Source organism: Pteropus alecto, unplaced genomic scaffold (genome assembly GCF_000325575.1).
Source record: "Pteropus alecto unplaced genomic scaffold, ASM32557v1 scaffold160, whole genome shotgun sequence".
Taxonomy (NCBI): Eukaryota; Metazoa; Chordata; class Mammalia; order Chiroptera; family Pteropodidae; genus Pteropus; species Pteropus alecto.
Genome location: NW_006429864.1, coordinates 885,203 through 897,626, shown reverse-complemented (window position 1 = coordinate 897,626; position 12,424 = coordinate 885,203). Strand labels below are relative to the sequence as shown.

General features: G+C 59.4%; 2 protein-coding genes across 2 annotated transcripts in view; one reads left to right on the top strand and one right to left on the bottom strand.

Annotated features, from left to right (window-relative positions):
• The window catches only part of ANO8 (anoctamin 8), a 9,962-nt gene extending 1,637 nt beyond the window's left edge, over window positions 1-8,325 (top strand). Inside the window, exons 3-18 of the mRNA XM_006904276.3 lie at window positions 1-97; window positions 276-414; window positions 493-589; window positions 1,190-1,306; window positions 1,385-1,512; window positions 1,610-1,771; window positions 2,084-2,236; window positions 2,347-2,473; window positions 2,581-2,636; window positions 2,720-2,794; window positions 3,545-4,351; window positions 4,592-4,783; window positions 4,881-5,012; window positions 5,106-5,216; window positions 5,838-6,510; window positions 7,316-8,325. Coding sequence (XP_006904338.1) covers window positions 1-97; window positions 276-414; window positions 493-589; window positions 1,190-1,306; window positions 1,385-1,512; window positions 1,610-1,771; window positions 2,084-2,236; window positions 2,347-2,473; window positions 2,581-2,636; window positions 2,720-2,794; window positions 3,545-4,351; window positions 4,592-4,783; window positions 4,881-5,012; window positions 5,106-5,216; window positions 5,838-6,510; window positions 7,316-7,686 — 3,437 coding nt within the window. The 3' untranslated portion in view covers window positions 7,687-8,325. The remainder of the gene's footprint in view (window positions 98-275; window positions 415-492; window positions 590-1,189; window positions 1,307-1,384; window positions 1,513-1,609; window positions 1,772-2,083; window positions 2,237-2,346; window positions 2,474-2,580; window positions 2,637-2,719; window positions 2,795-3,544; window positions 4,352-4,591; window positions 4,784-4,880; window positions 5,013-5,105; window positions 5,217-5,837; window positions 6,511-7,315) is intronic.
• Window positions 8,326-9,897: 1,572 nt separating this feature from the next.
• Window positions 9,898-12,406, bottom strand: DDA1 (DET1 and DDB1 associated 1). The gene is made up of 3 exons (XM_015586795.2): window positions 12,188-12,406; window positions 11,549-11,610; window positions 9,898-10,576 (listed from the first exon to the last, which is right to left on the bottom strand). The coding sequence occupies exons 1-3, from the start codon at window positions 12,189-12,191 to the stop codon at window positions 10,466-10,468; spliced, it is 177 nt and encodes a 58-aa protein (XP_015442281.1). The 5' UTR covers window positions 12,192-12,406; the 3' UTR covers window positions 9,898-10,465.
• Between the last annotated feature and the right edge of the window lie 18 nt (window positions 12,407-12,424).

Here is a 12,424-nt window from a genome sequence, read left to right as displayed (position 1 = left end):
ACCACATCCGCGTGGGCATCCCTGAGCTCATTGTGCAAGTCCGCCACCACCGCCACACGCGTGCCTATGCCTTCTTCGTCACCGCCACTTATGAGAGGCGAGTCCCTGGCCCTGGCCTCTCACTGACCCTGCCACCCAGCTCCCCACCCTTCAAAGTGCCAACAACGAGGTCCAGCCTCTTGTTTGTCTCAGGTGGCCGCCAGGTGCACCATCCCTAGTTTCAGGATGGTGAGCCAGGGTCTCCCCATGATCCCATCTCCCCTGCCCTCCCGCAGCCTACTCCGAGGGGCTGATGAGCTGGGTCTGCGCAAAGCAGTGAAGGCCGAGTTTGGCGGGGGTACCCGTGGCTTCTCCTGCGAGGAGGACTTCATCTATGAGAATGTGGAGAGTGAGCTGCGCTTCTTCACCTCCCAGGTGCGCCAGCTCGGCACCCAGCGCATATCCCTAACCCCCAGACGGCTACTTGCTGTGCTCACGCCCTGTCCCCTGTAGGAGCGCCAGAGTATCATCCGCTTCTGGCTTCAGAACCTGCGTGCCAAGCAGGGTGAGGCGCTGCACAATGTGCGCTTTCTGGAGGACCAGCCAATCAGTGAGTGAGGCGGGGCCAACCCTCCAATCATTCGTGGGGAGTTGGGTGGGGCTCTCAAAAGACAATATATCAGGGCAGGAGGCGGGGCCTGGAGCTAGTCAATTAATGCGCTGAAGGGGCGAGGCCATAGCAAAGGGTGGAGCTTATGCCCCAGGAGGCAGGTCCAAGAGAACCTTTTCTGAGACTGGGGTGAAGAAGGGGCAGAACCATAGACAGCAGTCCATGTATATTGTGCTGTGTGGCCCTGGGCCTCAGTTTCTCCACTAGAAGGGCAAGTTCACCTTCTGAAGTCAACTTTGCACCATTCTTTAGTCATTCAGAGCAGTAAACTGAGGCTAATGGCTTTATTTGAAAATATGGTTCCCCACTGGGACCCCATCCTTCTAGGTTTCATACACCCTCCCCTACTTGTGCCTGTGCCTACACCTCCCAAATTTTGAAGGAGAACTAGATATTCCAACCACCCAGAACACCCCTGGGAAGAGCCTCTGCAGGTTTAAGAGCAGGCAAAAAGTTGTGACTTAGGTTTCAGCCAAGGGTGTCTGGCCAGGCCAGACATAGGCAGAGGGGCGGGGGTCACCCATTCTTGTCCCCCAACAGTCCCTGAGTTGGCGGCCCGTGGGATCATCCAGCAAGTGTTCCCGGTCCACGAGCAGCGCATCCTGAACCGCCTCATGAAGTCATGGGTGCAGGCTGTGTGTGAAAACCAGCCGCTAGGTGTGGCCCGGGCCAGGGGTGGGCAGGGATCCCAGGAGGCAGGCAGGGCTAACCAAGAATCCCTTTTTCACCTGACAGACGAGATCTGCGACTACTTTGGTGTGAAGATTGCCATGTACTTTGCTTGGCTGGGCTTCTACACATCAGCAATGGTGTACCCAGCTGTCTTCGGCTCTGTCCTGTATACATTCACAGAGGCAGATCAGGTGCCAGGCATGGGCTGGGCAGGGGCTGGGTCACCAGAGACACCCTCTTCCCTGATCTGGCTTGGCCAACAGCTGAGCCCTCCTCCGCCACCCCCAGACAAGCCGGGATGTGTCCTGTGTGGTCTTTGCCCTGTTCAACGTGGTCTGGTCGACGCTATTCTTGGAGGAGTGGAAACAGAGGGGTGCAGAGCTAGCCTACAAGTGGGGGACACTTGACTCACCTGGGGAAGCTGTGGAAGAGCCACGACCCCAGTTCAGGGTGAGTTAGGGGATGCTTATTCCAAGGACTCTGACAATGTGGGGTCAAGGCAGGGAGCACTGTAGGAACAAAGACAGGAAGTGTGAAATCAAGCTGCAGCATCAAAAAGGATGTGCCAAGTAGGGGGCCCTCATTCTCAGAGGAGAGGGGTGGGAGACTGGATTTGAGAGACTGTGAAGGGTGCACCAGGTGGGGGCACCACACAAGCAAAGGCATGGTGGAAAGAAATTGACTTCAGAGGATTGGGAAAGGTGTATGGAGTGGGGGCAGCTCCTTCTCCTGATGCTGGGCCTGGCCTTCATCCTCTGCCAGGGTGTGCGACGCATCAGCCCGGTGACACGGGCCGAGGAGTTCTATTATCCACCCTGGAAGCGGTTGTTCTTCCAGCTATTTGTGAGTGTCCCCTTGTGCCTCACCTGCCTGGCCTGCGTGTTCCTGCTCATGCTCGGCTGTTTCCAGCTGCAGGTGACCTCTTCCAGCCCCCAGCCCTGGCCCCAACCTGGTGACCACCTACCTAAGTCCAGCCTGAGCCAAGCCCAGCTGCCAGGGTGACCTGTGAACCCCTGTCCCCGCAGGAGCTGGTACTGAGTGTGAAGGGACTACCCCGTCTTGCCCGCTTCTTGCCCAAGGTTGTGCTGGCCTTGTTGGTCAGCGTAAGTGCAGAGGGCTATAAGAAGCTAGCTATCTGGCTCAACGACATGGGTACGCCTTTCATGGGGAGGTCCCTGCTGCCCGGGCCTTGGGGAGGAAGGTCACCTGTGCCCACAGGGAGCCCGAGTCTCCCCCTCACTTGTCCCCTTGGCCCCCAGAGAATTACCGGCTGGAGAGCGCCTACGAGAAACACCTCATCATCAAGGTTGTCCTGGTGAGTGGCAGCCAGCAGGTGGGGCACAATGGGGATTCCTGGGGACAAGAGCAGCATGGTGAATGCCCTCCTGCTCCCCTCAGTTCCAGTTCATCAATTCCTACCTGAGCCTCTTCTACATCGGCTTCTACCTCAAGGACATGGAACGCCTGAAAGAGGTGAGACCCTGGCCCGAGGCAGTGGCCCCCATGTGGCCAGCGGGGGACCGGGCATGGCCCAAGGGGTCCATGGGCTTTCCAGCCCCTCCCCCCTCCATCCTTTTCTCCTCTCTGTCCGTCCGTCCATCCATGTGTCCTCTCTCTGCCTGTCACCCCCCATCTGTCCGTCCGCCTGTCCATCGGTCCCTTCACAGCTCCTGCTCGTCCTGTCCCTGTCCCAGAGCCTCGAGCGGCAGCTTCGGGCAGTGCTGGTCCCGCTTATGGCCCTGCGGTTCCGCCTGCTCCTCCTCTCCCTTCGGGGCCTCCTGCGCCTGGCCCAGGCCAAAGTATGGGCAGGTGGCGAGCCCCAGGGGCAGGCAGTGTGACTCTTCTGGGGGCTTCATGCCAAGCTGAGGGTGCATGCTGTGGGGAGATGGGGCTCCATTGTTTGGGTACAGGTAGCAGGGGCCCCTCAAGGCCCCAGGCATTGGCTGAGCTTCTGAGTGATGCTACGAGCAGGATGGCCCCAAGCCCTCAGCAAGTTTGGCTGGGAGTGCTGTGGTTGGTAGCAGGTAAACAGTGGTAGAGGCTGCAGAGGCTGGGGACTGTGTGTCCAGGGACATCCAGAAGGGCAAGTTAAGAATTGGGTCAGAGCCACTATCTGGAAACGTGCTCTGGGAGGACAAGCGCCCCATCCCAGCAGCCTGTCCTGGTGCCCAGGACCTCGCCTGCCCCCCACGTGGCCTCTCTCCACCCCCTTCCTGCCCCTAGATGCTGGCCACTCTGCTGATCACCCGCCAGTTCTTCCAGAACGTGCGCGAGGTCCTGCAGCCACACCTGTACCGACGGCTGGGCCGTGGCGAGCTTGGCCTACGGGCTGCTTGGGAGCTGGCCCGGGCCCTGCTTGGCCTGCTCAGCCTCCGGCGCTCTGCACCCCACCACCTTGAACCCCAGGCTGAAGAGGGTGGTGGCAGCGATGGCGGAGGGGGCCGCAGGTGTCTCAGCGGGGGCTGCGGGGCACCTGAGGAGGAGGAGGAGGCCACAGTGGAGCGGCGGCCAGCAGGGGAAGGAGGGGAGGTGGGGGACGGGCCACAGGGAGGCAAAGAGGAGGAAGAGGACGAGGAGGAGGAGGATGAGGAGGAGGACGAAGATGAGGAGGAGGGTGAGGAGGGTGGTCTCCTGGACTGTGGGCTCCGCCTGAAGAAAGTCAGCTTTGCTGAGCGGGGGGCTGGGCGACATCGGCCTGGCCCAAGCCCAGAGGCCCTCCTGGAGGAGGGTAGCCCCACAATGGTGGAGAAGGGGCTGGAGCCGGGTGTGTTCACACTGGCCGAAGAGGACGATGAGGTGGAAGGAGCAACTGGCAGCCCTGAGCGGGAGCCCTCAACTGTCCTCCGCCGGGCCGGGGGTGAGGGCCGTGACCAGGGGCCCTACGGGGGCCCGGAACCAGAGCCTGGCTCAGGTGACTCAGCCCGGAGGCAGCGGCGACAGAACCGGTCCTCTTGGATCGACCCACCTGAGGAGGAGCACTCACCCCAGCTCACCCAGGCTGAGCTCGAAAGCTGTATGAAGAAGTACGAGGTGAGGCAGGTGTCTGAGGGCGGAGGCAGGAGGGCCCTCGGGAGTGGGCACATGGTCTGCTGGTGGGGGTGCGGGTAATGGGGAGGCCCTTGATGTAGTCAGGAAACTGCCAGAGGAAGAGGCTCTGGGTCCGTTTAGGATCATTTGAGGGAGTAGGCTTGACAGAGGAAGACAGTCTAAGGTGGGAGGTGTCTTGGTCTGAGAGAGGACCTGAGGTCACACCTAGGTGCCCACCCGCAGGACACGTTCCAGGACTACCAGGAGATGTTCGTGCAGTTCGGCTACGTTGTGCTCTTCTCATCCGCCTTCCCACTGGCTGCGCTGTGCGCCCTGGTCAACAACCTCATTGAGATCCGCAGTGACGCCCTCAAGCTGTGCACAGGGCTACAACGGCCCTTTGGACAGCGGGTTGAGAACATCGGCCAGTGGCAGGTGTGGGAGTTGCCAAGGGCTCCAAGCCGAGGTGCACGGGGAGGAGCATAAGGCCCAGGGAGGAGGGCTGACCCTGCCCTACTGTGTCCTCCTACAGAAAGTGATGGAAGCCATGGGTGTCCTGGCAATTGTAGTCAACTGCTATCTCATCGGCCAGTGTGGGCAGCTGCAGCGCCTCTTCCCCTGGCTCAGCCCCGAGGCGGCTATCGTGTCTGTGGTGGTGCTCGAGGTGGGGCTGTTGGCAGGGTTGGGGGGCCGGGCTGGGGGGCCGGGCTGTGGGTGGTGGTCTCTGAGCCTGTAGCCTCCTCCTTTGTTGCCTCAGCACTTTGCTCTGCTTCTCAAGTACCTTATCCACGTGGCCATTCCCGACATCCCGGGTTGGGTGGCTGAGGAGATGGCCAAGCTCGAGTACCAGCGCCGGGAGGCCTTCAAGGTACGCAGGATGGGATTGGGTTCAGTTTACCCCTCTGGTCAGTGGGCCATCTCCTCCTTGCCCAGCTGGCAGTCACACCTTGGCAGGAGGGCAGCTGTGCAAAGCCCGGTGTAATAATTAGTGCTCTTAATAGGCCTAGTCCCTTCTGGAATCCCAGAGCCATCTGGCACCAGGCTGGCACTCTGGACATTCAATCACCTCCAGCTCATCCAGCAGTACCCTATTTAAGGTCAGGGACATGGCTGATGCTTCCGAAACTCAATCTCTGGTGCATTCTTCAGAAATTTTCAGAGTGGCCAACATGCACTCAAATTTATGTCGCTGGCCAGTGTGGACTCTGGTCTGTGCCAGTCACAGCTCTGTCTCACCAGTCCTCCAGAAAGTGGGGAACCTCTGATATCCAATATTTGTTTACACTCTCCCAATTCCTAGATGGTGTCTGGCACATGGCTGGGAACAGAGCTGATGGCCAGTAAACATTCTCTTCTCAATTCTCAGAAAACACTGTCTTGGGTGTAGGGATGCAGTTGGTGCCCAATAAGTGTTTAGATCTCTCCGGCTTCCGCAGAGAGCCCACACATCCTCTCTTCCCAGTCCTCCTAATGGCCTGTCTCCCCACAGAGACACGAGCGCCAGGCTCAGCACCGCTACCAGCAGCAGCAGCGGCGGCGGCGGGAGGAAGAGGAGCGCCAGCGCCACGCAGAGCACCATGCCCGGCGGGAGCGTGATTCCAGTGGCCGGGAGGAGGCGCGGGCTGAGGGCTCTGGGCTGGACCCCACTGCCCCTGAGAAGGCCTCGGCCAAGGCCAAGGGCAGCGGGGCGGGTGGCCACGGGCCAGAGCGGCCCAAGCGCCCAGGGTCCCTGCTGGCACCCAATAACGTCATGAAGCTGAAGCAGATCATCCCGCTGCAGGGCAAGTTCCTGTCATCGGGGTCTGCATCTTCCCTGACAGGCACGGGGCCGGGCCCTGCCGCCCGGCTGCCCTCTGCCCAGTCGCCCACAGGCAGCGACACCCGCTTGCCAGCCTTCCTCAGCTTCAAGTTCCTCAAGTCACCCGAGACCCGGCGGGACCCCGAGCGCAGCCACTCGCCGCCCAAGGCCTTCCACGCCGGCAAGCTCTTCCCCTTCGGGGGCACCCGGGCTGAGGCTGGGGCCAATGGGGCGGGCGGGCAGGCCCGGCCGGACGGGATCCCCAGCAGTGGCAGTGGCAGTGGCCGGGCCCAGCGCAGTGGGCTGGCGGATGAGGCTGCGGCTGAGGAGCCAGATGCCCTCCGGCCGGAAGAGGAAGGCTCAGGTCACAAGCTTTAACTCGGGGGTGGGGATTCTGGGCCAGGCTTTGGGGGTATGGTGGGGTGGTCAGGCCTGGGGGGAGGGGCCGAAAGGGACAGATGAGGTCCAGTCTCTGGTACTAGTTGGGGACTTGGGTCCATGGTATCTGAAGCCTCTTAGTCAGAGCTGGCTCAGTCTCTTTAGGACCCTGAGTACCTGGAGCCTCATGCCAAAGCCCCCTGTCCCAGTGCTCTCTCAGGGCACCCCGCCCACCAAGCATCGGTGCCAGCAGAGATGAGGGAGGCCCCTTTAACCATCTGGCCCAGCCTCTCCTGCCCACACCCAGCTCATTCTGGGGGTACTGGACTCCCCAGGCCTCTATGCAACTCCTCACCCTGCTGCCCAGTGTTCAAGGAGGCCTTCCTGAGGTAGAGGCTAGGGCTGCCCAACTAGGGAGCTTGGGGTACTTGGGCACAGGCTGCACCCACAAATTTGTGCTAAGCAGAGGCGCAGGCCTCACCCTCAGCCTCTCCCACCACGCTGGTCCCGACCCCAGCCAGGGGTCCAGTAATGGTACCAGGGAGCCCAAGAGGTGGCAGCTGCAGGACCAGAGACTTAAGTCTGAAATCAGAGACTTCCTCAGACTAGCCTCTCCCTGGAGTAGGAGGGATGTAGTGCCTAGGCAGGGGACGCACCAAGACACTGATCAGAAGCAATAAGGCCTTGATGTGCCTGGAACTTGGGAGGGAGTGTAGGCTGGGTCCCGAGCGGGATCCGGCAGCCGAAGGTGGGGACGGCATCCCCCGGAACGGCCCATCTCACCTCCGCAGGGACAGCGCTGACCCTGGTGGGCGCTCCCACCCTTCGCACCCGCTGCATCCGGAGCCCTGCGCCATCAACGCCAACACCACCTCCCCGGCCCCCAACACCGCCTGCTGGCTGCTGGCAGTGGGATGGGCCATGGGGCTGCGGAGGTGAGGGTGCTGCCCCCCACCAGGCCCCTGCCACCAACACTGAGTGCCAGCCCTGTGCCCTAGCCGGGCCTCCACCTGCCCCCCAACCCCTGCCAGGGGATGCCAGCTTCTACAGCCTCGCACCTCCGCCACTGCCACCATCCTCTGAGCTCCCTGAGCCCCCAACAGCCTCACCCAGCTCCAGCCCCAGCCCTCAGGCTGTGTGCTGGCCCAGTGGCTGGCACTAGCTCCTCTGGGCGCCCTGCCTTCCTGTTCTCATGCAATAGCAGTCACGGACCGGCGGCTGCCACCCAGGAAATGCTTTGGCCCCCAAAATCCCAGTATTGGCCACCCCCTCCTGGGGCAAAAGCCTGGATCTCCCTATCTGCCGTTTTTTCCTTTCGATCAGGCCAGAGGAAACGAAAGGAAACACCCACTCCCCCCAAAAAAAACAACAGAAAACACAGAATAGGCGATTATTTATTTGTTTTTAATTTATTTTGTCATATTTTTGTAAAACGGCAGAAATGCAATAAAAAGTATATTTCAACAGTGCCCGAGGACAGAGCAGTGGAAACAGGGCTCAGAGGGCCCAGTGACTTGAGGCTGGCACCTGGTGGGCCTGGGGCAGGAGCTCACTCTGTCCTGTGGCCTTGGTGCCTCCTCCTAAGAACTGGGTCTTGAGGCCATGGATGGAAAACTCCAGACTATGCTGCCTCTGAGACGCCCCAGATTTGGGGGCCGACTCCAGGCCTGGGGCCCCTGGGAGGAGCTGCAGAGCCTCAGGCCATGTCTTCAGCCTCCTAGACAAAGGAAGAAATCTCAAAGTGCTGAAAGGACTCAGCAGTTTGGGTGCTGGGCCTGAGTCTGCTTCAGCCTCGCACGGTGGTAGTAGTGGGGGAGGGTTGACACAGTCCCTCTCAGCTGCACTTTCTGGCACACCTGCCTCCCAGGCCTCCATCTGAAGCATCAGGCAGTGGGAAGAAATTGGGGCATGAAAATCGGAAGGCACCTTGCACCCAAGTTGAAATGCTGAGGAAATGGTAGATTCTGGGGATCCCTGGACAGATGGGATGTTTTGGGCAAGTGGCTGGGATGCCACACTGTGGCCCAGCTGTTAAGACTAGAGTTGCTGGGACTTTTCCATGTGTGATCAGTGATGGATGTTATGTCTCTCCATGCCTCAAGCATGTCCATATCCAAAGTCTTGGAGCCTAAATGGGCCCTGTTCCAGGGCTGGGGGAGCATGTGTGAGGAAGGGGCACTGTAGGGGGATGGGAAAGTCAAAGGTTCACTGGAGGCAAGAGAGCAGCCTGTGCAAAGGCACAGAGGTGTGGGAAAGCAGAGTTAGGTGTTTGGAGGAACAGGAGTAAGGGGGCCCCAAAGGTAGGAGGTATGGGTGGAGGCCAGCTTCAGGACCTGCACCCAAGAGCACAGGGAGGTCTGAATGGGGCACAGCCGTGGGACCCCTGTCCACCCGCACCACAGACAGCATTGGCAGAATGAAAAGGCTGGGGAGGCAAGGGTGCAGGTGCCACCTGCTCCTGCTCTGCCCTGACTTTGAAGCTGAAGTCCTGCCAGCTTCTCAGTCACTAATAATCAGTGATGCCACAGACCTGCCCAGAGCTGGACCAGCCCCCAGGACTGGGGATTCCAAGCAGGTCTGAGAGCCTCCAGGGACTCGGTCACCCCAACACAACCAAGGGCAAGCTTGCACTTCCTGAGCACCTGTCTTGTGACCACAGTGCCCCAAAAACTGCCCATGCTATGGATACTGCCCACAACTGGGAGGCAAAGCCCTTGGCCCCATAACACAGCTGGATGGCCTAGTATGGAACCTGCCAACACAGGAGGATCTGGGCAGCCCAGGCCTAAGCAGTCAAACTCAGGAAGGGGCCCCCCCTCCCCGCCACAGGGACAATTTGGGGCAGGCACCCACTCCAGTTCTGTGGTCTACCCCTCTGCCACCCTCAGCTTTGACACTGCAGCCCCTGCTCAGGGCTAGTGTGGAGAGCAGTGTTCCCCACGGCCCCAGGTCCAGTGCTCAGGACCTTGAACCTTCTGCCTAGAGACTGAAAGCCCCCCATGTTCTGCCGCGCTCCACATGCCTCCTCTTGAAGCTGGGGGCGCGTGAAGCCAGCCACACAGTGGCTGGTGGGCATGCTGCCATGCTTGCCAATGTCCAGGGTATGGCATCTGCCACAGCTCCATCCTTGGTGGCGTGGACCATCTCTTGGGGGTGTCATAATCCTCAGGGATAGTTGACAGATGAGGCAAAAGGGTAGGTCCAGGCAGGTCTTAGCTCTGAGTAAGGTGGCTGCAGCAGGCCCACAAGAGAATCCAGCTGGTCCTGGGGCCCCAGTGCTTGGGGGCCCCTTTCAGCTCCTCTTGGTGACGATGGGAGAACTCTCAGTGGCTCCGTCCTCTGGAGCTGAGGCACGTGGAGCAAAGACTCGAGGTCAAATAGGAAAGATCCTTTTATTGGGGTGGACACGGAGCACGAACAAGTCCATGATAAAACGACTTAAGAGAAAGATCCGAGAGGGCCGACTTCTGGTGGTGCCAGCTCAGAGCAGAGTCTGAGCACAAAATAGGTTTCGGTGGAACTCGACTCAAGGCCAAGTCTTTAAGGCTGGACCAGAGGGTGGGAGTGGAGAGAAGGGCCCCACCTCTGCCGCCCAGCTGAAGCATGGCCCCTCTCTAGACCCTCTCAGACACGCTCTAGTTCTCTGGAGGACTGGGGGGCAGGAGGAGGGGAATCTGGGGCAAGGGGATGGATAACAACGTTTTTTAAGAAGCATCTACCAACATCACACTACTGGGTCTGACGTCCCCTTTAACCATCGCTCGGTACATTTTACAGCATAAATAAAGACTCAAGGAAAATAAATACATCGGCTCCTATGAGGTTGGAAGTGGTGTGCATGGTGGGGAATGGGTGGGCCGGTGGGGTGGGCAGGGCGCTTACACACGGCGGGCGGGCAAGGAGCAGACAAGACAGGAGGCACCTATGGGGGAGTGTGAGTCTTAAGTGTCCTCGTGCATGTCCGGGCTGTCGGTCCGTGCAACCTTGCGGGGGGGCGCCGAGCTCTCACCCTCGAGGTCCACTTGCTCCTGGTCTCTCTTCTTGGCAGCATTCTGGGGGGAAGGGGAAGGAGAGGAGACAATGAGTCTTCTCTTGAGTGATCTCCCAAAATCCTGCTGCAGGGGTCACAGAGCTGGGCCCGAAACAGTGCGGTAGACCCAGCGCCCCTGGATGGGCAGCCCCTCCCACCACCCGAACCTGCCCTGCTAAGCCACAAGCACCCTGGGGCTGAGGGCCTGTGATGGACACTGCAAGGAGTCACCACAGCTCACAACAAACCACACATGACCCAAGATGCTCAGAGGAACAATGCACCCTGCCAGGGGACAAAGGGCCCTCATGAGCCCCTGGAAAAGCCCATGCATTGCCAGAGAAGAGCAAAGTGGCCCTGGTTTTGGAAAACCTCCTTTCCACTGGTGGGAATCAAGGCCTGTGGGACTGGGGGAGGGGCCAGCATGGGCCAGGGGCTTGGGTTGTCTGAGCAGTCGCTTCATCATGGGGTCCCCCTCCAACACTGCCCAGAACAAGCTGCTGTCGTTATGTTCGATGTTAGGTGAAAAAATAAACTTGACTGCATTGTAAAGCAACACATAAAAATTTCTGATAAAGTAAAACGTGTTAAAAAGGCAGCCTCTTGGGAGAAGGGTGGGGGAGATGACTTTTCACGGCACCTACACCCTCCTGTATTGCCTGGATTTTAATCATGCACACGTTTCACCACTGAACGGATTCCAGGTAATCACGCACTAGAGCCCATCTGCCACCAGGGCCATGATGGCCGCAGGCTACGGGAGCCAGGCCTCAGAGGTCCAAGTCCCTGCTCATCCCTGAGTACCAGGGCCCTGTGGCCTCTGCACAGCCATTCCCTCCTTTGGAACGCTCTTTCATATCTTAGATTGCCTGGTGAACTCCTATTCAGCCCTCAACACCCCACTCGAACACCCGGTCTCCCAGCCACCCAGAGCCCACATGATGGGCACCACTGTGTTCCCCGAGTCCCAGCACCTGAGCCCCCTGTGCCTTACCTTTTTATCCCATTGCTGATGTAGGTAGCGCAAAAGAATGTTTGTTTTTTCTGTCACGATGACTGAGGAGGAAGGAGGAAAGACAGACAAAGTTGTAGGAAGAGGCTGCAAGAAGCCAGCTGCAGGTGGCCCAGCCTCCAATCTGGCCAGCACTGCCCCTCCCAGGACAGCGCTCACCCCTCCTTGGCCTCCAGGCCATCTCTGCCTTGGGTGGCCTTTCTGGGACTCAAATCAGCACCGCAACCCAGATTTCAGAAAGCCCAGTGTTTTCCCTCCTGAGCCCACAGGCACTGCCAGGGGCCTGAGCCAACAGCTCTGGGGACCCTGCTTCCCAGAAAAGCTGAGTCCACTGCTGCATGCGGGTGTTCACCCCGGGGCAGGGGATGAGACCCGACACATAGGCTCATGAGTGTGTCTTCCCAGGCCAACAAGAAGCACAGATCTACAAAGCTGTACCCCAGAAGCCATCCAGCAGGGTCTATGTGGATTCTTTTTCATGGTTAAAATAAAACGCCATGGCCGCAATAAATAACCTCTTCCTCTGCAGGCTCCAGGCCTTTCCCTGCAGGCCCCTCCACCTGGAAAACCTTTTCCAGTGCTGCCCACCTGAGGCTGGGCTAGATTCCCACCCCACAATACTCATCTTGGGATCTGTGGCATGAAGCTGGCAGGAAACATCTGCCTTGATGTGAAGTGACAGGGAGAGGACCAGTGAATGACAGACGAGGGCCAACTGAGGCCCCCGCAGTACTGGATATGGATGCTATCATGTGGAGATGAGAAGGGTTGTTTAGAAAGCCAGGCTTCCGCTGTTTCCAAGAGCTGGGAGCTGACTAGCATCCCACAGGTTACCCCCGACACCACCCTCCAGCTCTT

Excerpts from the sequence above, each read along its gene's own strand:
- DDA1 (XM_015586795.2), bottom strand. Across the intron at positions 10,577-11,548 it reads ATCAGCAATGGGATAAAAAG|AATGCTGCCAAGAAGAGAGA; the intron begins GTAAGGCACAGG and ends CCTTCCCCCCAG.